The 25,224-nt window shown below is 56.5% G+C and overlaps 1 protein-coding gene across 1 annotated transcript in view; it reads right to left on the minus strand.

Annotated features, from left to right (window-relative positions):
- The window catches only part of TSPAN11 (tetraspanin 11), a 42,536-nt gene that overhangs the window by 4,889 nt on the left and 12,423 nt on the right, over positions 1–25,224 (minus strand). The window contains exons 2-6 of the mRNA XM_008573047.1: positions 24,563–24,754; positions 8,462–8,536; positions 7,562–7,666; positions 4,851–5,009; positions 4,427–4,513 (exon numbers count right to left, since the gene is read on the minus strand). Coding sequence (XP_008571269.1) covers positions 4,427–4,513; positions 4,851–5,009; positions 7,562–7,666; positions 8,462–8,536; positions 24,563–24,754 — 618 coding nt within the window. The remainder of the gene's footprint in view (positions 1–4,426; positions 4,514–4,850; positions 5,010–7,561; positions 7,667–8,461; positions 8,537–24,562; positions 24,755–25,224) is intronic.

The raw sequence follows: 25,224 nt of genomic DNA on the forward strand, positions 1-25,224 counted from the left end.
CCCCCCCCCCCCCCCCCCCCGTGACTTGGGTGTTTAAAGAGGGGGAGGGCGCTGTCTCCCCCCCATCTCCTGACCTCTCCCACATTTGACTCTGGGCCCTGCAGGCCCTTTCCCACTCCCTCTGGGTTTGGCTGCTCAGGGGAGTCTCTGGGGGCTCTTCAGGTCACTGTGTCTTCCCCACATGAGCCAGTCGTGCTACGCTTCGGCCTGGGCTTCAGGCGACTCTAAAGTTTGCCGGGTGATCCCAATGTGCAGCCAAGGCTGAGGACCACGGCCTGGAGGCTCTGTGGAGGTCTGGTCCCACCTCGGGGTGGCCTGAGCTGGCACCCCGCACACGCTGGCACCCTCCACCAGTCCCACACCGGCATCTGTAAGGGCAGCACCCCGCCGGGTAACTCAGGCAGGTGCCCTCACTCTGCACGTAGGCTCGATTTAAAATCAAACGAAACTTAAATGCAAGGAGGCTACCCTGTTAAATGTCTGGCCCTCTGTCCGAGCACATCTTTCCCATCCACCAAGCTCTCTTTTCTTTTTTTTTTTTTTTTTCCTTTTTGTTTTTTTTCGTGACTGGCAACGGATCGCAACCCTCAGTGTCGCACCCGTACCGGACCGGGACCAGCAACGGGATCGCAACCCTTGGTGTTGCTCCCGCCCCCCACTCAGCCAGTGAGCGGGAACCGGTCTGTATGTGGGATCCGAACCCTCGGCGGGAGCGCCGCCGCGCTTCCCAAACGGCGCACTGTAGCAGTGCACCACCGGGCCGGCCCCCACCAAGCTCTCTTTTCAATGTGGGCTTTATCATTCAGCAGACCAGCTGTCCCTGCAGATTTGGCCAATTATCAGAGCCGATTAGCATGCTTCTTGATCTTCATGGAGATCACTGATGAAAACATAAAAGGGGCCACAGCCCACGCCTGAGACCTCTCGCAGCGTGGTGGCCCAGCCCAGCATGACCTCTCCTGAGCACGTCAGTGCCTGGCCCGCATGTCCGTGAGGTGACGGGCAGCTCTGCCAAACACCTGGCTGGAATCAGAGTGCCTCATGCTCAGGGGATTTTCCACTTGGTTTTCAAAGTGTTCACAAACCATCTGATTTGACATTCCAGGAAGCTGCAGGACATCAGTCCCAAGATAACTGGTCATCGAGGTAGGAACCTTACCATAAAGTCATAGAATGTTAGAGCCAGAAGGTTCCTGAGAGATGGTCTAGACCAGTGGTTTTCAAACTGTTTTGGAAACCCCAAGAGTAGCTCAGGGCCACAAGAGCAGTCACACTAGGTGTGTCTCCTGCTTCAATCCAAACAGCTCTGCCTTCTGAGTTTAAGGTATGGGGCTCCTCTACGAGATTTCCATTGATAAGAGCATGCTGCTGCTTTAAAAAGGCTCAAAAACATCCAATCCCTTAATTTCACAGGTAAGGAAACTGAGGCTCAGAGAGGGAATATGGCTTCCCAAGGTCACACAGCAAGAGGTGGAGCTATGTCTGGAATCCAGGCCCTCTGACTCCTGAGCAAGATTTCCTCCAGTTCCTGGGGACCAGGAAACATTATGACACCATTTTGGGCTGATATCTCTTGAGCCTTGGTGGTCTTTGAAGTGCCAGGCTGGGTATGTGAGGCAGGTGCCTGGTGCTGTCAGCCTGGGGTACGAGCCCTTCCTCAAGGCTTTGGCACACCTGGAGGACTTGAGAAGCTTGGTGCCCAGCACTGGCCGGCAGAGGGAGCTCTCCCCCGAGGCTTGGGCAATGCAGGGCCGGCTCAGTGGACCACAGGGGAGAAAGCTGGGCAAGGGGTGAGATCCACGGCCGTGGCCAGGTGAAGCACCCTTTCAGGGATACCGGGAGCCACTCACAGTGAGCCATGGTGGGGATGCGAGTGGGGAGCAGGTGTCTGTAGGCCTGCAAGTGCTAGCCAGGGCCCCATGGCCTGGCCTCTTCGACATTAGAGTTACACAGCAGTGCTGTTCCCTTGACCTGAGGCTCGGGGCACGTGCTGTCCCACTGCCCTCAGCCTCCCCGCCCTTGTCTGCGGTTTCTACAGGTTCTCAAGGCCAGAGAGGTCAGGAAGAAATGCACAGATGTATACCAGGCCTGCTCAGTGTCCACGCTGAGCAGGGCCCCTCAACACCTGGCACAGGTAGCAGGTTTCCGGAAGCATTTGCTGGGTCAGGAGCTGGAGCACAGAGCCACCCCTTCCCCAGTGCCAGGGGCAACACCTCTGGGGCTTGGCATTTGGGACAGAAGAGGGGCTATGCCAGTGCCTCCTGGGCCCCCTAACCCTGCAGGTAGATGAGGATGAAGGGGCAGGCTGGTCTGGCCAGGGAACAACTGGGGATTTTTTGAGACACAATGTGCCCATGTAGAAATGATAAAAATGATGGGTGTCATTTACTGAACACCTGCTATCTGCTCAGCAACCAGCCAAGTGATTTACATGTATATTGCTAATTCTCACAATCAGCCACCAAATGAGGTATAATTAGCCCCATTTTACAAATGAGTAACTGAGGCTCAGGGATGAAATAATTGGCCCTAGGTCACACAGCTCATAGGTGACCAAACCAAGATGGGCCTCCCTGGGGACCGTCTTCCCAGCACGCTGGCTGCAGCTGGGTCCTCCAGACCCACACACTGGGGTAGGCTGGCATGATCATCTGGAAAGAACCCTACACTGGAAGTCTCCCCAAGTCAGCCAAGCCACCATCTCCTGCTTCTCTTTTTCTCAAACCTCTGTGTCTGGGTAGGGAATTTGGGACAACAGAGGACCAAAGCCAGAAGACCTGGGTGCCAGTTCAGGCCATGAGACCCTGGGTAAGATGGCTTTCTGGGTCCCAGGTTGTGTGGGGATCTGGTGAGAGGAAGTATCTGAAAATACTCAGAAGTCGACAGATCACTGGATAAAGATAGCTTCCACGTATGGAGGCCTTCGTGCGTGCCAGTGCTGTAAGTGGGTCACACGCATCACCTCGTTCTTATTTAGACCTTACAAAGTAGGGGAAGTTATCCACATCTTGCAGATGAAGAAGTTGAGGGACATTAAGTAACTGCTCAAGGTCACCCAGGAGCAGACAGCCAGGATGGGACCCGGGTCCTCTGACGGGAAGCCTCTGCAGGACTGCACGGCTACCGAGCTCCTTCTAGACCAGCCCACATGCAGCTCCTGCTGGGCCGCAGCAAGAGGGGCAAGAGGGACAAGAGGGACAAGAGGGGTCAAGAGGGGTCAAGAGGGACGCTGACTTCCCAGATGGCAGCTGGGGGAGGGCGTGGAGGGGAAAAACAGGAGCAAAGGGCATTGCTCATCACAGCAGGGAGCTGGGCGTGCACAGGGGAGTGTGTGCACACACGCACACGTGCAAAGGAACGAGTGCAGGCCAAGACACACACACACACACACATGCACACACACACACACGCACACATACACACACGCACGCACATGCACACACATGCACACACACATGAAGGAACGAGTGCAGGCCCAGGCACACACACACACAAGCACGCACATGCACACACACACGCACACATGCACACACACATGCACACATGCACACACACACACACACACATGAAGGAACGAGTGCAGGCCCAGGCACACACACACACACACACGCACATGCACACACACATGAAGGAATGAGTGTAGGCTGAGACACACACACGCACACACACATGCACACACATGCACACACACATGAAGGAACGAGTGCAGGCCCAGGCACACACACACACATGCACACACATGCACACACACATGAAGGAATGAGTGTAGGCTGAGACACACACACGCACACACACATGCACACACACACACACACACATGAAGGAACGAGTGCAGGCCCAGGCACACACACACACGCACACGCACGCACATGCACACACACATGCACACACACATGAAGGAACGAGTGCAGGCCCAGGCACACACACACACACACACGCACATGCACACACACATGAAGGAACGAGTGCAGGCCCAGGCACACACACACACACACACGCACATGCACACACACATGAAGGAATGAGTGTAGGCCGAGACACACACACACACACATGCGAAGGAACGAGTGCAGGCCAAGGCGCACACACACAAGCACATCTAAACACATATCTGTGCGCACAACCCCACGTGCACACACATGGGGCATGCACATACTTGAGCCCACACTCACACTCCTACCAGCTCCCTGTTCCTCACAAGCTCAAGTTGTCCTCCAGGCACTTTCCTTCACGTTCTCTGGGGAAGAGATTAGCCATGTGATTCATCCTTGGTGGCAAAGGGAAGGGAGAGAAGGGAGTAGAGGGCAGGGCAGGGCCTGGTGTGTAAAGGCTCAGTTGTGTCAACCCAGTTATGCAAGATCTGAGCCAACGGACAGGGGCTCAGAGCTCTTCCGCCCGGCCCCCCTCCCCCCCTACTCCCACTCACCTGCAGGCAAGCCACGCTGATGCCCACCACCCCCATGAGCAGCAGGTGGTTGGCCAGGAACTGCTCCAGCTTGGTGAGGCAGCCTCCCTGCAAGGCAACCGTGGGTTAACACACCCCGGCGGGGAGCAATGGGGAGTGGGGGCCAAGCTGGCTGTGGGGCTGCACCTGCTGAGGTGGAGCGAGGGCTGGAGGATGAGGAGGCCTAGACCCAACCTGAACCACTCATGGGCTTCTCCAGTGAGCCTGGGGGCCTGCCATGGTGTCCTAGAATCTCCCAGCAGGGGCTGCTTGTCCCAGGGCTCCGTAGAGATGCTGGAAGGCCCAGGAACTGTGATCTCACGGCCAAGGAGCGAGTGCGTCTGCCTGTGCCACCCCATCTGCCGAGCCAGCCTCCCCATGCTGCCACTGGAGCTCGGGCGCTCACCTCCACCTTGTAGATGTTGGAGGGGTGGGCCCGCTGGCCGCAGCGAGCCACCACCGTCTTGCAGCAGCTGTCAGGCACCCGGCGGCCCTCGGCCTCCTGCGACAGGATGTATGTGCTGTGCTGCCAGTCAGCCGAGCTATTGCTCCCGCAGCACTTGAACTGAAAGGGGAGGCAGAGTCTGGAGGTGAGAGGAGCCTGTGTGGGGGCTCCCCGCCCCCAGGGGCCAGGTCTGTAGGGCACATTATTCAAGAATTAACCCAGCCCTATTTGTTTCCCTGTGAGTTTTCCTTTCCCGTTTTGAGCTGGTCCCTCTAGGGCCCTTCTCCTCCAGGCCGGTGCAGAAGGTGCCTGCAGGACACCTGTTTGCTACCTTTTGTAGCTGTTCAAGTCTTTCAAGGGGATTAGGCTGGTGTCTTGGAGCAGAGAGGAGCTGAGACGGGTGGGAAGAAGGAAGGTCCCACAGAGGGTGGGGCTGTCTGCGCACTGCTGGATGGCAGAGCCCACGACCTGGCTAAACCACATGGTGGTTTCCCCGTCATCCTGGAGGAACAGGGGACGGGGACCCAGCGTTGCCAGAGATGCTCAGCCCCTGTGCAGGCTCTGAAGCCTCAGAGCCCCAGACCTGCAGGGACACACAAGGTGCCCCAGAGCCCATGGTGTGGGCAGATCAGCATTGACCACAGGAACTGGCTCGTGTGCTGAGTAAGACTGGGGTCGCCTGCACCAGCCCAGGTCTGTGATTCAAAGGAACTGGTCACTTCTTGCCCTTCTGAGTCAGGGCACTGAGATTCAAAGTCCCTACACAGGCCGGAGAAGACAGCTGCTTTGAGGCTGCCTCTGGTGTGTGGGGAGTTCAGCTAACAAGCATTCATTAGGCCCCTACTATGTGCATGAGTAAGGTAAGGGGCCTCAAGTCGCTTATGAACTGCTGTCATTTAGTAGGAGAGATGCTAGGAGCTTGCATGGGACACAGAGGAGGAAGGGGTTAATGTTCCATTCAGGGCCAGGAAGGGTCCAACAGGATGCATAGGGTTTCCCAGGAGTCAAGGAGAACGTGACAGAGCAGGGAGTAGCCTGGCGTGTGCTAGGAGGCACGAGGGAGATGCGCATCTGTGTGCCCGCATGTCTGTGCTGGTCGTGTGCTGTTGCTGTGTCACTTATGAAATGGGACAGCAGGAGTGCCTCCACACCGGCACGTCGTGAGGACCGAAAGAGGCAAGCCACGTACTGCTCTTAGGAAAGAGCCTGGCACAGGGTTGGCAGTTATTACAAGACGCCTGCCATCGTGGTCACCGCTGTGCGAGTACAGCACGTGTGTCATTTACATGCATGCGCAGCTGCTGGAGGATGCTGGCCCTGGCTCTGCAACCACAGCTTTCCCGGGGCTCGTCCCTCCTGCGTGAGATGCAGGCCCAGGTTCTAACTGTTCTGGGCCGTGTGCGGGCCTGTGTCCACATGCACTGAGTCCACGCAGGTCTCCTGGGTGCTGCCTGCCCTGCCTGGCCACTCCCATCCTCTCTGCCTGGGTGAACCTGTCCCTGCTTCTCCACTGCCTCCAGTTGGGCCCCCATGAAGTCCTCCACTTCCCCCACTCTCTACTCTGAGGGTGCCCCAGCCTCGCACTCGCTGAAGTCGAGTAACCCCAAGGGCAGGATCTGTCCTATCCCTCTTCTCACCCAGTCGCTCACAGGGGAGGCCCAGCAAGTGTGAACTTTTGGGCAGAGCTGACCAACAATGTGGGCTGCCCCATTCTGGGCCCTGGGCCGAGCACCTGGGCATGGGTGTGCACCTGTGTATGTACATGTGCCTTGGCCACTGTTTCAGAGGAGGCGCCCCTCTGTGCAGTGCCGACTGGGAGCTGGGCCTGAGTCCTGGGGAGATGGGGTGGGGTTTCCTAACTGAACCACGATGCCCCTGGAGCTCAGGGAGCACCCACCCCCGCTCCCTCTACTTGCCTGGCATTCCCAGGGCCAAGACCAAGGCCTCAGGCCAGAGTGGGGCAGGGCAAGGTGGCAGGGAGAAGGGTCCTGGAGCAGTAGAACTTTCTGCAATGAAGGAAATGTCCTATATCTGTTCTGTCCAATTTGGTGGCCACTAGCCACACGTGGCTAATGTGACCAAGGAACTGAATTTTGTATTTAACTTCAAATGTAAATAGCCATATGTGGCTAGTGGCCATCACACTGGACAGCACAGATCTGAGGTCCATTTGCCTGTCCCCTATATCTGCTGTATCTCTTCTTGGAAAGGACAGGCCACCTTTCTGTCCCCAGCATTTTGCCCGATGGCTCAGAGCTGGGAAGCTCTTGCAGCGGCTTAACTGAGATACCTCTGTGTTCAGCCCACTCTCATGGCTTCCTGCCCACAGGGGACCCAGAACAGGGAGGCAGGAGGGGTGGGGCTTGAGCAGGTAGTCGGGGAGGGTTAGGGTTTGGGTTAGGGGTTAGGGGCTAGGGGTTAGTTTTAGGGTTAGGGTTAGGGTTAGGGTTAGGAGGCGAAGGCAGAGGAGGAAGGAGGAAGGCAACCAGGATTTCGGGAAGCACTGCGATCATTTTTAATGCTCACACACCGTATGAGGCTTCATCTTAGGGATGTGTCCTCTGAAACTCAGAGAGTGTAAGTAACTTGCTCAGGGTCACATGGACAGGCAAGGACAGAATCAGGATGTGAACCCACGTCTGCTGGCCTTCAAGCCTGTAGGGTGTGCTTACATCTTGCTGTAGACGGTCTACGGAGGCTGTGATCTCCGTGGCTCTGGGCTGCCCGTAGTTCTCAATCAGAGTCCAGTTCAAGTGCTGCTTCAGCTCGTCACTCAGCTGGGGAAGGTGGAGAACAAAGGTGGCATCAGCAGGACCACCCACCTGGAGCTGGTCCCCAGGCTCGCTCCAGAGCCAGCTCACTGTAGAATGCTGCAGGCTGTGAAGGGTGCCATGGCCAAGGTCCCCAAACAGTGCAATGGGGCCATTTGTGGGAGGCAGTGCAGAGGACGTGCACGGACAGGATGCGGCCCACACCGGGCTCTAACATAGGGGCAGCACTGGGAGACAGGCAGGGCAGGAGGCAGCTAAGCAGGGTGGTGGCCAGAGCTGATGGTGAGGCCGGACACAGCGATGCTTTCAAGTATCTGCTGATTTTAACTTTAACTACAGGTGGCATTCAAAATAAGTGCAATCGTTACCTTGCAGGCACCATATGGATGCCGGACTGGTCGTGACCTCAAACCCGATTCAGAGGGTGCCAGGGTGGGAGGGGGCAGGACTGGTCACTCCACCCTGTGCAGTCCAGGCAGGCCTGAGCCTGTGTTTACAGCCTGGCATTCAACCCTGGCTGACGCCTTTCTCCTTGGAGGGCTTTGGCAGATGGATCCACCCTTTTCCTATCCTTGGATGGAGAGAGGGATAAGCCAGCCTCCCAGGGGATGCTCCCGCTCCCCAACTCCCCTGAGGACAGCAGCATCAACAGATGGAGCAGAGAACTGCTGGAACCAGGACGAGGAGCTGGGGCCCAGATGTGCAGAGGCTGTCGGGGCCTGGGAAACAGGACCACGTCTGTGTCTGCTGCAGTGTCCCCAGCACAACTGACGCAGAATGTAGGAGGAAACGTCCACTCACCCTCTGGTAGTACACGTGGGCCAGGACTCCCGCCACCAGCTCAACAAGGAAGATGACAAACAACAGGCAGAAATACTAGAAGCAAAAAGAGAAGACCGTCACCTTTGGGAATCAGGGCACTCCCATGACACGTTTCCCCAAAGCACTGGGGGTGGCAGAGACATCTGCCAGGGGCCTCTGCTGGCTGCTGGCACTGAGTTCCCTACTCACCCCCTCATGCATCGGTCTGCTGGCAACTCAGTAATACGTCCACCCAGCCAATGTTTATGAAAGGCCTATTTGCCAGGTGCCAGGTGTCATAGTAAGATGGTTGTTGCCCTCAAAATTATTGGTGGCAGGGGACAGATAGTAAGTGATCATAATGTTGTGTTACAAATACTTCTATGGGGTAAGTCCTAGAAACAGCAGCAGTCTCCTGGTGGGGTGGGCAGTCAGAGAAGGCTTCCTGGAGGCGGTGACACCTGAGTGGTGTCTAAGGATGAGTAGGCACTTGCCAGGTGAAGGAGGAGGGAAGGCACTCCAGGCAGAGGGGAGGGCACGTGTGAGGCCTGGAGCCTGCAGAAAGCGTGGGGCGTTCGTGTGCAGCAAGAGAGAGCCAGTGTGGCTGGAGTGCGGGACAGGCTGGCTGGCGGCAACCAAGGCTCAGCAAAAAGCGAAGGCAGAGATCTGGGGAAGGTGACTTGTGTGTCATCGCCCAGCCCCCACGATGCCCATTTCTGGTCCTTTGTGGCCAGGCGGGGGTTCCCAGGTCCCCTCCCCTGCGCCTGCCTCCTCGGGCTCAGGGCTGCTCTTCGTGCTTCGTGGCCCTGCTGCTGCTGCTGCCTGGCTTCCCGGCCGCGCACCCAAGTGTGACTGTGACCTCTCTCCCCATCCCACCTGGCTTTACACAGCCAGGGAGGCTCCTGGGACACAGCTTGACCCTGGTGTGTCCTCACAGGAGCCAAAAGGTCAAAACCGCATGTCAGGCCCACGTGGGCTGGGAGGGGACAGGGACAGGCAAAGCTGCTCCAAAGCCTTGGGCAGGAAAGACGGAAGCAAGCGGGGGTGGGGGGAGGTGGGGGTGCAGGCAGAGCTCCTGACACCGCCCAGCTCTGGGGAAGCTCAGCACCTCCTGAGCACCCCCTGTGGCCGGGCTCCTTGGCACAGGCTCATCAGGCAGGGGAGGAGTGTGGGCCAGAGGAGCCGCTGGCAGGGGCTCCCGGCGTGGCAGGCTGGGGTGGCTGGGGGGCCACACTTGTTTGTGATGGCCATCTCCTGGACCACTCAGCAGCGGACTGAGCACAGGCAGGGCTCAAGCAACACAAGGGTGCAGACATTTCTTTCATGGGGAAAGAACTTTGGCCCAAGGGCAAGGCTACCATTCAAGGAAATAAGTTACCCCCAAGTCCCCTCAGCAGTCTTATTGTGCCCTATGGTCTCCTAACATTGGAGCTGGCTGCCACCGGGATGCAGGAGAGGCTTCCAGTCTCCGAGTAATGGTGTCAGGCCTGTCCTTGTCATTTGTGGGGCCTGGGGCAGAGAGGACAAAGGGAGGTCCCTGCCCCCTCCCTTTCTCTCCTGCCCCAGGCTCTCTCCTAAGCTCAGAAAGGCCTCCAGCCCACATGTCCAGGCTCTGTCCCTCCCTCCCCCAGGACCAGACGCCACTTGGCCATTCCTTGGCTGAGGATGTGGACAGGGCCAGGTGTGGCAGAGTGTGAGGTGCACACCCCCGTGGTCCCATCAGGGGCAGGACACCTGCGCCAACTCTGCACGGAACCTCAGGCTGTGTGCACAGGAGACGCAAGCTCCTGGTCCCCAGGCTGAGGCTCAGAAGTGTGGGGAGGGAGTTACAGTCTCGAGGGCCGTGTGGGTCTATGCATGGTACTGAATGGTATCCAGGATAAACTGAGGCAGCAGGCTGACCACAGGGTTTGTGAATGGTCCATCTCTGTTGAGCAGCCTCTGGGAGACAGGGCCTGAGACCTGAAGAAGGCTGGGGAAATGCTGATCACCCTGGGGTTGAGTCCAGACTCCATCCCCTGCTGGCCCTGGCTAAGTGGCCACAGGAACCTTGGTGTAAATTAGGAAAATGTGCTCCGATGAGAAAACTGTGGCTCGGCAAGAGGTATGCAGGCTGATTTCAGCCTCCATGGGTCCCCTTGTATAGGATGCAATCTTTAGGGCCACCCACAGGGGCCCTGAGTGTGGGACGCAGCCCCCATTTCCTGGCCAGCAGACGGGGATAATGTCTTTTGCGCCCATCACGAGTGGTCAGGAGGATCCGGTGGGGGTGGGGGAGCATGCTCTGTAGAGGTCAGCAGCTCGCAGACGTCAGCAGGTGCCTGCCTGCCCTCCGGTTGCCCTTAGTGAGCTGGGGAGGGGCGTGCTGCCATGTTGCATAAGAGGTTGACTCTAGGAAGCATGAAGAAGGTTCTGGAGCCACTTTCTTTTTTTTTTTTTTTTCCTTTTTGTCTTTTTTCATGTCTGGCAATGGATCGCAACCCTCAGTGTCGCGCCCGTACCGGACCGGGACCGGCAACGGGATTGCAACCCTCGGTGTTGCGCCCGCACCTCACTCAGCCAGTGAGCGGCCGGTCTGTATGTGGGATCCGAACCCTCGGCGGGAGCGCCGCCACGCTCCCAAGCGGTGCACTATAGCAGTGCGCCACCGGGCCGGCCCCTGGAGCCACTTTCTGCCTTAAGTTTGGTTTGTTATTATTTTTGAACAGTTAAACAAAAGTCGATAATGAGAAACTCTCAGATACCCCGTGTGTCGTGTGGCGAGGTTACGTTTCACTGTGAGTATCTACTGGACCCGGCGTGGTCCTGCTTCTCCTAGCGGTGCATTCCCAGGGACAGTCCGCGCTCCACCCACAAAGCCCACGGGTCTCTTGCAGGGGAGGGGAGGGGCACCAGAATGCTGGCTATGGCTTAGGAGGCAATAACCCAGAGTGAAACCTAGTAGGGAGGAGCAGAGGTCATGCGGTGTTTCTATGGTGGTGGCAGTGGAAAGGCATCCCTTCCAACAAGAAAAAAAAAAATAATAAAAATAAAACCTCTTCCTTGGCGGAGTCAGTGCCTTGATCGTCTGAGCAGCCCCACAGCACCAAGCACAGCTGGGTACACAGTGGTACTTTGTGGCCGTAACCGGCAGCACTGTGAGCCCTCAGGTGCCTGCCCTCCTGCAGGCCCCTCCATGCTGTCTCCTGAACACCCCCGGGATGAACAGCAGCATGACTCGGCACGTCACCACGTGAGCTCCAGCGTTAGCCTCACTTCACAGATGAGATACGTGCTCGGAGAAGTTAAGCAGCTTGGCTGGGGTCACACGGCACGTCCGTGACTGAGCGAGGAACTGAACCAGGGATTTCAGCTGCAGAACCTTGTGTGGTTCTGTCCCCACTAAGTGGCGGGTGGGAAGATGGATGAACTTGCTGAGCTCACCCAGGGTGGATTTGGCATGTTAGGGTGGGTATGGCTTAGGGGGTCTGGGGGTGTCAGGAGAGGAGAGGAATGGGTGGGTGGGAGGGGAGGGAGGGGAAGGCCAGGGAAGCCCTGCCAGCTGCCCGGGCGCCCGCAGGGCAGGCCGGCCGTGCTCCAGCGTCCCTGCCAGCACTGGCACAAGAGCGTCTTCCTTGCAGCTCGTCCTGAGTTCACAGCCACAGGCTCCACAGCCTGTCTCTGTCCCTCCACCCTTCCTTTTCTCAACCCCGATGCTCCGACTGTCCCTGCACGCCTGTGAGCTGCTCCCTGTGCCTGCACACACAGCCATGTGCAGCGAGGCCTCCAGCCTCTGGCCTTTGCTCCCGCCGTCCCCTGCCAGGAGTCCCCTGCCCCCAACCCCCACTGTGTTCTGTTTACTGGCTGCTTCACCACCAACGCTCAGCTCAGGCATGGCCTCCACGACACCATCCCTGAGCCAGTGCTGACGCAGGCGCTTGTCGCGGGCATCCTTGGTTCTGACCTCCCTCTGATGCCGGTTCTCACTGCTCAACTCACTCCTCGGGACCACGTCTGCTCTGATCCTTGTTTGCCCTCCTGGCTCTGACCTGTAGCTGCTCCTGTGCACCATGGTGTGAACTGAGCCTGCCCCGCCAGCCTCTAGGCCCTGCAGACTCATGGCTGCCCAGTCCTTCTAGGAGTGACCCCCTATATCTTGGTCTGGCAGAAACCAGTAATGAGAATTCCAAAGACTCTGTAGCTTCTGCTCCTAGAGCCCCCCATGAGAATGATCCCATTTCAGAATATGCCAGACTAGACCCTAAGCATAGAAGGAACCAGTGTGTGAAGCACAGAATGGGACCCAAACATTAATCTTTCCCCCCTACCATGTATCAAAGTGTTTTTTTTTTTGTTGTTGTTTTTGTTAATTCTTTAATGGAAAAGTTTGCACTAGAAGCAAAGTTGGATACTTTCTAAAATTACAGATTCAAAATAAAGCTGGAGGGCCGGCCCGGTGGCGCACTGGATAGTGCGCCGCTTGGGAGGCGCGGCGGCGCTCCTGCCCTAGGGTTCGGATCCCACATACAGACCAGTTCCCGCTCACTGGCTGAGCGAGGCACGGGAGCAACATGGTGTGAACTGAGCCTGCCCCGCCAGCCTCTAGGCCCTGCAGACTCATGGCTGCCCAGTCCTTCTAGGAGTGACCCCCTATATCTTGGTCTGGCAGAAACCAGTAATGAGAATTCCAAAGACTCTGTAGCTTCTGCTCCTAGAGCCCCCCATGAGAATGATCCCATTTCAGAATATGCCAGACTAGACCCTAAGCATAGAAGGAACCAGTGTGTGAAGCACAGAATGGGACCCAAACATTAATCTTTCCCCCCTACCATGTATCAAAGTGTTTTTTTTTTTGTTGTTGTTTTTGTTAATTCTTTAATGGAAAAGTTTGCACTAGAAGCAAAGTTGGATACTTTCTAAAATTACAGATTCAAAATAAAGCTGGAGGGCCGGCCCGGTGGCGCACTGGATAGTGCGCCGCTTGGGAGGCGCGGCGGCGCTCCTGCCCTAGGGTTCGGATCCCACATACAGACCAGTTCCCGCTCACTGGCTGAGCGAGGCGAGGGAGCAACACCGAGGGTTGCGATCTCGTTGCCGGTCCCCGGTCCGGTACGGGGGCAACACCGAGGGTTGCAATCCCGTTGCCGGTCCCCGGTCCGGTATGGGGGCAACACTGAGGGTTGCGATCCGTTGCCGGACACGGAAAAAGACAAAAAAAGACAAAAAAAATAAATAAATAAAATAAAATAAAGCTGGAACAGCACAGTGGTTTCTAAACCAGACCAATACTTTCTTTAAATAAGATGCTCTGCAGGAAACACGCATACATATTTCTCACTGTGACATTAAGGTGATTAATTAGAAATTGAGTCTTGGGATGGACCTGCACCGCATGGGGGCCACTAAGCCCCAGATAGTTTCTGGAGCGGATTCACCAGTGCATAAGAAACAGGGCAGCTCAGTATCAGCTGAAAAGTTTTAAGAACTTTATAAAACTGGAATTTCAGAATTTCTCCATTGGTCTAATTCTGCCACAAAGAAGGGAGCTTCGCAGAAGCGTTCCTCCTCTGTCCCCCCCACCACTCTGCATCACTAGAGGCAGAAACTGTTTGCAGACCTTCCCACCAAGCCACGGCCTGCTGGTGGAGGCTCGGCGTTCAGGCAGGTTGGGGTGGGGGTGGAGGTACTAGCCTATTCTCAGAATAGCGTGGCAAGAGGAAAAGATTAGAATTACGATGCTGCAAAGATGAAGTTGAGGGGGAAGAGCCCAGCCCGAGGCTCTCAGCTGGCCTTGTGTGAGAGGACAGCAAAGGCCGGCGAGGGAGGGTTAGGGAGCTCAGAACAACAAGGCCAAACAGGAAGAGATGGAGCCAGCTGCTTCAGCAGCAATGACCTCAAGGCATATAATTTTCTGGCAATTAACCACAGGCTGCAGGCAGTCAGTTGAGTGCAGCTGCCCAGGCTGTTCGTGCAAAAAAGAGAGGATGTGGGTTTGGGAGCCTGAAGCCATTCCTGTAACAAGATGTCACTGTTGGAAGGGTGAAGGTGACTTCTGTCCCGTCTGGCCCCGGCTCAGGGCTCATAGCCTGAGCTATGCAGCCACAGCCCCGCCGGAGGTTGGGACTCAGCTATTCCACCCGGGAGCTGCTCTACAGTGAGGATGCAGGGAAATGCTAACCCAGTTCTGGCCCATGGGGCTGTGAACAGAGAAGAGGACCGGAGCTGGGGCAAGGAGAGCTGGTTGGCCTCAGGGCACGAGGCATCCTAGAGGCACATCGAGAAAAGGCAGCTGAGGTCAACCAAAGCCCAAGCCAAAATGCTGGGGGTCCAAGAGGGTCACATTATGTGTGTGCTGGAGTGGGAGGTGGGGGTCACAGGAGAACACAGTTCCAGAACTACAGACCAGAGACAAGTGTCCTCTAGGTTCCAAGCTGGGACTACTAAGAACTCAGTCTGAATGGGCTGAGTGGGAGCAGGACCCAGAGTGGGCAGCAGGTCTTGGCCAGCTGGCTGGAAGGAAGACCACCAGACTCCCTGGGGGAGACACAGCCCGGGGAACTCAGAGGCTGCTGCTGCCCATGGGTCAGGCATGGGGGAAGTGACCAGTTGCTGCCTCCTACCAGCCCCCTGGAAGGGCCAGTGCTTTCCTGCCAGCTGTCTTCTCACAGGCTGCAGGGAGATATGGCATAGCCTACGGGCACCCGTGCACACAGGTCAGGGAGATGGGACTGTGCAGGGGGCACAGGTAGCACAAAGGAAGGTGGCAAGGACCTCAGGATGGGACCAGTGATAGGTTCCCTAGCGGTGGTACTTCTAGGACAAGACTGGCTACAGGTGGAAGGCAGGCTGAGGAGAAAGAATACCCACCAAGAACAAAAGTGAGGAGACACCAGGCTCCAGGGAGCAGGGGCAGCCTGCAGGTTAAAGACTGTCCTGGGGCTCAGGGCGTCAGAGCCTCTGACCAAATCCAAACAAACATGTAAACCACCTGCACGCTCCACCTTCTAATACAGGTGTCTTGTATTCCTCACTACACTCCAGGCCAAGAACTGGGTCTTAGTCCCTTAGTCTCCTCTCCTTCTCACCCCACCTTGAGCCCAGCAGAGCAGGAAACACTGGGAATGTGCTGGCAGTGCTTGTTGAAGTCGATGAATCAGGCAGCCTCATCAATGTAAAAAGGGGCATTAGTTGCAGAAGATTCGGGGGTGGTGGTGACGGAAGCTAACTGGTTGCAAAAAACTGACCCGTATCGGCAATGCTGTTGGAGGTGGCAGTGATCGGGTGCACCTGCGGCAGTCCAAGAAAGGTGGATGTTTACACAGAACGGTGCCAGTCAGAGAAATGAGTGATGTCACAGAAGGGGTCCCGGCCTGGGAGTCTGGGCCCAGCTTGACTCTGTGACAAGATGCCGTGTGGCCCAGGCGAATCACTCGCTCACTCTCGGTCTTCAGCAAAACTGCGGGCTTAGACAGGAAGGCTGGTGGTGCTGCAGCTCCGTGGGTCACAAAGTGTCAGGACCGGGCCTCCATCTCCAGCCTCCTGTCTGTTGTGCAGGGACGTCTAGGGGAGCCCCCAGCTTCTCCCCTCACTCACTGCTCCTCCTCCTGTGTGGTGAGCGGGCCTTCCTCCCTTGCTCTGGGGCCAGCCTGTCCTCTGGAGCCAGGCAGTTAGCTCAGGGAGGTAGTTCTTAGGTATGCAGGCTGGTCTCAGCCTGAGGGAAGGTGCTAAGGCTCCTGGCTGCAGATCTAAAGCCACACACTCCAATCAGCTCCAGTAACAGCCATGATCTTCTGACCCATTGCTCTGGCTCCTGGGTCTTATATTTCAATTGATCAAAATGCCCCTAAGGGCCGGCCTGGTGGCGCACTGGATAGTGTGCCGCTTGGGAAGCGTGGTGGCGCTCCCACCCGAGGGTTCGGATCCCACATACAGACCGGTTCCCGCTCACTGGCTGAGCGAGGCGCGGGAGCAACGCCAAGGGTTGCGATCCCGTTGCCGGTCCCCGGTCCGGTACGGGGGCAACACTGAGGGTTGCGATCCGTTGCCGGACACGGAAAAAGACAAAAGACAAAAAAAAAGAAAAAAAAAATGCCCCTAAAACCTCAATGTGATATAGGGCACTGACTGTCCTATAGGCACTGTCTGTCCTGAAGACACAGACATCCCCCAAACCAGGGCCAGGACGTGGAGAGAAAGGGGCAGATCCAGACAGCCTTTCCCGGTCCTGGGGGTGGAAGGGGCCTGCAACTCCAGGGTCTGCTGCTGCTGCCCCAGCAGAAATGGGGATGAGGTGAAGATAAGACTTCTGGGGACGTCCGCCTGCTTGAGCCCATGGCACCTGGCAGGGAACGCAGCCAACTCACATTTGCTGGGGAGGAACTAGGACCAGCTCTCCTGCCAAGGCAGAGTGGAGAAGTGCAGCTGTTTTTGAAACGACCAACTCGCCCCCATGCTGTGGGTCAAATGTGCCCCCCAAAAGTTCATGTGTTGGAAACTCAATCTCCATTGTAACCGTGTTAAGAGGGTGGGAAATCCAATTATGGTATTTGAAAGGTGGGGCCTTTGAGAGGTAATTGGATAGGAGGACCGTGCCCTAGTACACAGATTGATCCATTCATGGAGTAATAGGTTGACTGTTTAATGGTTGGTCACGGGCGTGGTTCTGATGGCTTCATAAGGACAGCAAGTGAGAAGGTCGGCTCCTGTTTAGCCCACTCTCACATGTGACACCCTGAGTTGCTGTAGAGTTCCCACCAGGAAGGAAGCCCTCGCCCGCTGTGTTCCCTGGACTTTGGACTTCCCCACTTCCTTTAACCGTAAGGAATAAATTTCATTTCTTTGTAAATTACCCACTTTCAGGTATTCTGTTACAATCAACAGAAATGGACTAATATAGTCCACAAGCCCTGTACTTCCATCAGTCCCATTAGAGGAGAACTGACACAGCTCTCACCAACCTCGAGTGACACCTCCATGGAGCCTCGTGACATAAGATTTTTCACCCCAGGTTGATTTTCCTCAACTGCCAGCCCACTGTCAGCTCCCCCTCTGTGGTGTGCCTGTGGAGTAAGATGCTTAGTTTGAGCATCAAGGGAGTGAGATGTCACTGGGAAGAAAAAACCACGTATCCATGGGCTTCCAGATCATTCGCTGAAGGATGACCTGCTGTTCAGATCATCTTTGCTGGAGCTCCCCGTGCTCATGGGCTCAGCAACCAGGGCCCTGCCTGTGCCTGGTTAGGAGAGAGGGTCTGAGCCACGCCTCTTTCTAGCTCTGTGGTTAGACCTGGAATCTGCCAAGGGAAGCACGCTGGAGACTGAAGAGTGGAAAGGCAGTGTATAAGCCCCAAACAAACACTTGAATTTGGGATGCAAGCAGAGGCTGTTGTTTACCAATCCCACCCCTACCCCCCAACACACACATGCACTGACCCTCCTGGTTCAGCCCTGTTCTGAAACTTGCTCCGGGCCCCTGCGGGGGTAGGGGACAAAGAATCCCACCACGGGCATTTGTCCACCCACACATAAATGAGTGGAACTTTTCTTCAACTGGGCTGGACCCTTTCTTTGGCCCCCTCACAGAACAGAGGTCTGCCACACTGCCAGCATCTGAAGCTTGATCTCCATTGTGAAGCAGATCGGGGGCAGGCAGCCAGGAAGCTGACCCCCATTCTCACCTGAGTGCTCCATGTTTCACGTGGAAAGAAACCATGGGTCCTGAGTCAGGACAAAGACGGGTACCCATTCCCTGTGCTGGAGGCATCCAGAGGGAGGGGGACAGGCCAGCCTTGAACAGCAGGAAAGGCCCTGCACCCAGCCTGGGGCACTGAGCGGGCTCTGCTAGCCCCTGGCTCTGTGGCCTCAGGTGAATTTCTCTCTGGCCAAGGAGAGGGGTGGAGAGTTGATCTCTAAGCTGCCTGGTAGTGCCTCGTGCACAGCCCCCACCCTGAAGAAGGGTCTTGAGAGGAGGAGGGACCACATTCCATTGGGCAGCTAGTGGCCGGCTCAGGAGCAGAGTTGACTCCAGGCTGAGGCTTTTCCTGATCAGCCTCCATGGGACCCTGCTAGGGGAGGCAGGGCACAGGCTAGCCCCATGTCACTTGTGCAGCCATCTCGAGGCCAGCTCTTGGGGGTATTTGCATCCTGCTTTCTGAAGAGCCCGAAAAAAAGTCACCCTGTCCATTTCCCTGCCTCCGCGCCCAACTGTGCTGGGTGAGGAAAGGCTCCCTCATTCTGCTGGAGAGGAGTGGTGGACAGAGGCCTGCCTATAGGATCTGTCCCCTTCGAGCATGCGGGCGCTGACTCAGGTCAAAGTGCTATAGACAATGACCTCCCCAGGGCTGGGCAGCTGGTGGAGCAAAGGAACTTGGGCAGAATGAGCCACAGGGAGGACACAGTCAAACTCCTGCGTGTGGGACCCAGGCCCCCTCTGCCTTCCCACTAGCACCAACTTCTTTGGAGGACACAGCCTAGCCCAGGCTGTGGAGACCCTGGGAGTAATGGCCCTAAGAATAACTCCATTTATTCAGGCTCCTTCTCAGAGGAGCTGCTCACGGCGATGGTGATGTAAATGTTAATTAGCTCTTTTACGGTCTTTATATAATGTGGCAACTTGTTTCCTAAGACCTGAAAACACTTGCTGGTTATCCTCACACCTCATCCCCTGTAGAGTTGGGGATACCAAGGTGGCAATGACAGGCTGAGTGGCTTACGTGAGGACCTACTTTGAGCCTGAACCCAGACATTTTTTTTTTTTTGTCTTTTTTTTTTCGTGTCCGGCAACGGATCGCAACCCTCAGTGTTGCGCCCGTACTGGACCGGGGACCGGCAACAGGATCGCAACCCTCGGTGTTGCTCCCGCGCCTCGCTCAGCCAGTGAGCGGGAACCGGTCTGTATGTGGGATCCGAACCCTCGGCGGGAGCGCCGCCGCGCTTCCCAAGCGGCGCACTATCCAGTGCGCCACCGGGCCGGCCCATGAACCCAGACATTTTTGCCCTTGATTCTAGACCTCATTGCCCTGGTACGCCAGGTCCTGGCATATTGGATGGAAGTGTTGCAATTCTGGGTCCCCTCATTTTCAGAAACTGGTTCCTAGATCTTCTTACTTTTTAATCCATCCCCCAAATATAAAAGAGCCCCCGATAAAGGCCAAGTTTAGTCTGAACTATCCGTCATGATCTTCATTTGATTTAAGATGTAAAAGTTTTCAGAGCCCATATTCAAAACTCTAAAAATATCCCTCTCTTTTAATCTGTGCGGCATCTGTCCTGGTCACTGGCCTTAGGCTCAGATGACCTGAATTATGTCTCTTTCATGCAGTCTTAGCTAAAAAAGAAGATCTGGTGTGAATAATTCAAACCCCATTCCCTTTCCCCTCTGCAGATTTCCGATGCCAAGCCGATCATCATTTCAGCACAGGCAAAGACATGCTATTCCTGTCCCCGATGAACGCTTCCTTCTTGGGAAAGTGACTTTGCGGGGTGCAGGTGTGCTGGCAGGAAGGGTTCAGGCCGGGACAGTGTGCCGTGCGAGAGCTGGACAGCTCTCTCTGGACATTTCCCTAGGAGCTTTGGATATCCTCCTCCTCCTCCTCCTAATCCCAGTTAGATGCACACCACTCAGATGCCCGGCCTTCCATCTTTCCCGCTCCTCTTTGGGGACCACTTTGTAGAGAGCTAGACTCACTCTGGCTCTCCTTTGGAGCTCCCCTCAGCTTCAGCTGATTAAAGATTTTTTTTTTTTTCCTTTTTGTCTTTTTTACTGACCGGTAACGGGATCGCAACCCTCGGTGTCACGCCCGCACTGGGGACCGGCAACGGGATCGCAACCTCGGTGTTGCGCCCACACCATGCTCAGCCAGTGAGCGGGAACCGGTCTCCACATGGGATCCGAACCCTCGGTGGGAGTGCCGCCATGCTCTCAAGCAGCGCACTCTCCAGTGTGCCACTGGGCCGGCCCCATGATTAAAGATTTTTTAAAGAGGTAAGACATGGAGGGAAACAAAATGAAATGAAACCAGGAAGAAACCTGCAGGAGCCACCGAACACATCTAAACTGCCTTCTCCACACCACCTGACTCAAACGGGAGCCCGGGCTTTCAAATTCCTACATGTGTTAGCCCAAGCAAGGTTTACAGCCCCTTCTTGGTTTAAACAATCAAGTGCTCATCAGTTCAGGGGCTGGAGGGCCCGATGTGGCTCACTCAGGATCTGCTGCTTCACCCATGTCCTGTCCTTGGTTGTCTCAGAGGGAGCAGGGGAGGCAAGAAAGAAGATTCTAGGCCGTGGGGCTTGTTGTTTGTTAGCCTGGGGGAGATGCCTGTCTCTGCAGTCCTGCGCCGGTGGCTGAGTGTGAGTGCATGCATGTGTACACGAGTGTGTACTTTCTCCTGACCTGTGTCAAGCTGTTGCCTCCCTGATGTGTCTGGTCAGTGACGTTGAGCTGGAGAGGTCACCAGTGGTGCGTGGGCTGAAGTGGACACAGGCAGATCTCTATGGAACAGCCAAGTGGAGCTGAGAAGGAAGACATCTCAGGCCTGCCTGTCACCAGCCCCTGTCCCCAGCCCTGCTGCAAGCCCCAGAGAGATGACAAACATCTCCCTGTTTGCTGACCTTCAGAGGGCCACAAGGGCGGCCAAGAGTTGCCCATTGAGCCTTCAGGCAAGCACAAGGTGCTGACCTTCACTAAGTGTCCACGTCTCCCCTGCACAGCTCTGGGTGCAGGGCTTGGTCCCCTCTGGGCAGACCATCCAGACTAAGCGGCAGTCGGGCTGTCACTGGGGAGGTTGGGGACATCATTTTTTATGGATCAGCCTGGATGGTTGGACTGATTTGCGAATGAACCATGTGAAGAGGGTGAGAGAAAGGGGCAGCTGTGACCAGTGGCCGGGACAGCAGAGTGCGGCCCGGTGCTAAGCCTTATGCTTTCCTTCCGGCCTCTGAGAATGCCAAGCGGGAGCGCTCGCACGATCAGACTGTTCTCCAAAAAAAGCAAATTAATTCCTGCTAATGCCTAGGTGACCCACACTGTCGCCCACCCAGTGTCCTTCAGCCTGGAAACTTTGGAGGGAGTATTGGATTACATGACTCTCGAGTGTTCCCTTCTAAACCGGGAATGCTCTGGCCCATGCATGCTGTTTCCTCACAACAGCAGCAGCAAGGAGGCACGCAGGTGCCCGAGGCTGCTGGAGTCCTACCACAACGCCCCTGGTCTCCTGCCCTGGGGCTCTGGGCTGGACCTTCAGGGAGCCCTCTCTCGTGTCCAACCAGATCTCCGAGTGCTGCTGCTCCGAGCCGGCCTCCCCAGAGATGGAGAGCAGCGCGCACCTCCTTTCTGCCTGGCTGCCTGTCCCTCTGATTCCTCTGCCTTTTGCCAGGCTTGGCCTCCCCAGGAGAAGCAGATTCTCGGAGGCGATTCCTGGAATTCATGGCCACCTCCAGCCCCTACTTGCTCTAACCTCTGAGCCCAGCTTCCTCATCTGTAAAGTAGGGGCGAATAACACCTCTGCTGGGGCAGTGTAGCATGGGATCAGAGCACAGGCCTGGGCCAGACTGCACGCCATTCCCTAGCAGCATATGCTGTAACATTCAAGTGCACCAGTGAGATGCCCTCATGCCTTTTCTTGTGTGCTCCCCCCGCGCCCCACGAGAGGACCTCTCTGGCTCTCTGTGCTCGCCGGCATGGCTGAGCCTGCTCCCTGGACGCTCCTCCTGTGTGACCCGGCTGGGCATGCAGTGACTCTCTCCAGGGCCTAAGAGTATGGTAAATTTTGTTTCCCTGCACCTCTCCAGTATCCCTTCTTGTGGCCGCACCTGACTATCACCTAAAAGAATCGTGTCACCTCTCTGTGCCCACCATTTCCTCCCCTGTCAAATACACAGAGTAAGGGTAAGCACCAGTGAGGGGTGGGTGAGGATTGGGTGAGTTAACACGCGTGTGTGCTGAGGACAGTGTGTGGCACAGAGCCTGGGTGGCTGTGACTCTGCAGGGCTGCTGGAGCGCAGATAGAAGTAAATGGCTCTCAATGAGCAGTGGCCATTGGTGGTACAGTCAGGCTCTGGGTGGAGTACAGGGGGCTGTTTCCCAGTGCTCAGGGGCCAGTGGCCTCTATAGAGGGGCTCTTTAGAACCAAGACAGATGGCCCTGAATCAGAAGGAAGGTTCCCTGAGTGAGGGCTTCTGCCTTCCTTCTTGGGTGGGGAGAGGTGAGTCCTGTCCTCCCAACAAGATGACCTGGTGATAGCCCGCCCGAGGCCCCACTGTAGCCTGGGGCCCTGCTGTACCTGGTGTAGCGTGAGGCCTGCTTGCTTTCTAAGGGGCGCAGAGCTGAGCAGGACTCACATGGGATTGCTGACACTGCAGAGAAGGGCCCAACAGCACTGGTGCCCATGCACCTCAGGCGACGGAAGGGCTCATCAGTGCCGCACAGGGACACCTCCCCCAGCCATGCTGCATGCCCGCTTCACTCAGTCACGCCCCCACAACTCCATCCAGCCATATTGGTTGCACCTACGGTGAGCGGCTGAGCTGAGGCCCCCAGCTGAGCGACTCACATGGCCCTGCTGAAAATATGCACATAGGCCACATGAGGGAGGTGGGTGGGGATGTGGCTTGCTCCAACAGGCACACGTCCCTGCTGCTGGAAGAGTCCCCTGTGGGACTTTGCCCCAGCCCCACATCACCATCCCCCCTGCTGGCACCCTAGCTCTGAGCTGTCCCTCAGAGTGGAATTAGGGAATTCTTCAAAACGGGGACAGGGAGTGGGGGAACTGTCCTGCTGAGCCTGGAGCTTCTATATCCAGGTTGCGGCTGGGAAAGTGGCTGCAGGGATGGCCCTGGGCACCCGCAGCACCCCCTGCTCTGCCTCCCACTCTCTGGCCTGCTGAGGGCAGAAGTGCAAAGTCTATGGTGGATCCTGGGGAGCCTGGGAAGGAGAGTGCAAGGGCCCTTCGAGGCTTCTTCCTGCTGCTTGATTCTTTTCAGGCTAAGCCTGATTTCTCTTCAAGACTTCGGTGGCTTCTGCCCCGAAAGTTCCTTGCTAAGCCCAGGTGCTTTTCAGCTTCCTTTGTCTTTTCCTCCTCTTCCATACTGGGCTTTGGCCCTCAGTAGTTTCAGGGTGAGGAGAGGTCCCCCAGGCGCCAGGGAGCCTGCAGCTGCCAGCGCATGCATGGAGTTAGGGAGTGGGGGTCGGCCTGAGTCCTGAGCTGGACTCCCAGCCTCTGGCCTCTGCAGGTTCCACCCTGGCCTCCTTTCTTGATGCTCTGAGCAGCTGTGGATACTCTTCCCAGCTTCCCAAGCAGAAGCCGGTGGGTACCTACAATACATGCCATGAAATACTCCTGCCCAAACTCACACCAGTTTAGCTCTGATCAAGCTTCTAGATCTAACTACCAGGAGAACACGTTAAACAACGTCTCAGGGTGCAATCAGAAAATTCAGGCTGGGAGAAAGTCTATAAGACAGATGACCTGGGTCCTTCAACAAATAAATTGCAAAAAAAAAAAAAAGAAGTTTATGGATCAATTGGGGAAGTCTGAAACTGTCTGGTTATTTCATGTTAAGGAACGATTGTGATTGTTTTTAGGTGTGATAATGGTAATGTTATGTTTTCTGAAAAAGGATCCCTAAGTCTTAGAGGTACGTACTGAAGCATTTACAGAAGACACGATACCTGCGATTGCTTCAGCACAGCCTTGGGGTGGGGCAGGGGACAGAGGGCAGGACGTGGGGGGATGTCGAGGAAGCAGGGTTGGCTATGAGAGCAGCAGTGCCGAAGCCTGGGTGACGGAACGTGAGCTTCACCGTAACACCCCATCCCTGCACGTCCTTGAAAATGACCATGACAAAGTCTAGAAGAGGATGAGGAAGAGGAGGCGGCGGCGGAGAAAGGAAGGGTGGGGAGGACAGGAAGGAGAAGGAAAAGAGAGGAGGAGGAAGGACGAGAGCAGGAGCAGCTCCGGGGCTGCCCTCCCGGCCTTGGGCTCAGGAGCCGCAGAACACGGCACACGCCAGAGCCGAGGGCCGCCGCCTGCCTGGCTGTCCCGTGGCTCGGCCCCTTCTCACTCAGGGCTGGGGCCACTCTCACTCGAGGGGGGAGCCGGCTGGGGGACGCGGGGGCACTCACCATGGACAGGCAGCTCTTCTGCTCCCGGACGATGGCGCCAAAGCCCAGGAAGCCGGTGGCCATGACGAGCGCGCCCGCGAAGATGAGGATGTGGGCAGAGGCGGCGAAGGTGCTGGAGGCCAGGACGCCGAGGTAGCCGCTCTTCTCCAGCAGCGTCCACACGCCCACGGCCGTGACGGTGACGCCGCCCGCCTGCGGGAGACCACGGGTCAGAGGGGCGTGACAGCTGCAGCGACCACGCGCTGCCACAGGCCAGGCACTGGTGACGCCTCATCCCACCGGCCCTCCAAGGAGCCTGTGCCAATGGTTGGGTTACCCCGTTACAGATGAGGAATCCAGGCCTAGAGGGGTTAGGGGACGTGTCCAAGGCCACTCATGCAAGCAGGTTGCAGAGCCAGAGTTTGAATGCAGGTGTGACTCCTGGTTCCCTGCTTCTGACTACAATGGCTGTGGTCCTTGTCATGAGACAGCGGACGGTGCCGCTGTGGGAAGGAGCTGCGGATCTGAGTCCCTTGGCCTCCCCAATTCCTGGCCACCCTGAGCTCTTCCCTGCTCAGGTTGCGCCTTCCCTCTATCCACATTTCCTTGGTGGGGGCACTTTTGAATGCAGCCCCCGTTTACTCCTTACACTTGCCCAACTGGGAAGCCCAACTGGGCCTCTT

This window comes from Galeopterus variegatus, unplaced genomic scaffold (genome assembly GCF_000696425.1).
Source record: "Galeopterus variegatus unplaced genomic scaffold, G_variegatus-3.0.2 Scaffold869, whole genome shotgun sequence".
Lineage (NCBI taxonomy): Eukaryota > Metazoa > Chordata > Mammalia > Dermoptera > Cynocephalidae > Galeopterus > Galeopterus variegatus.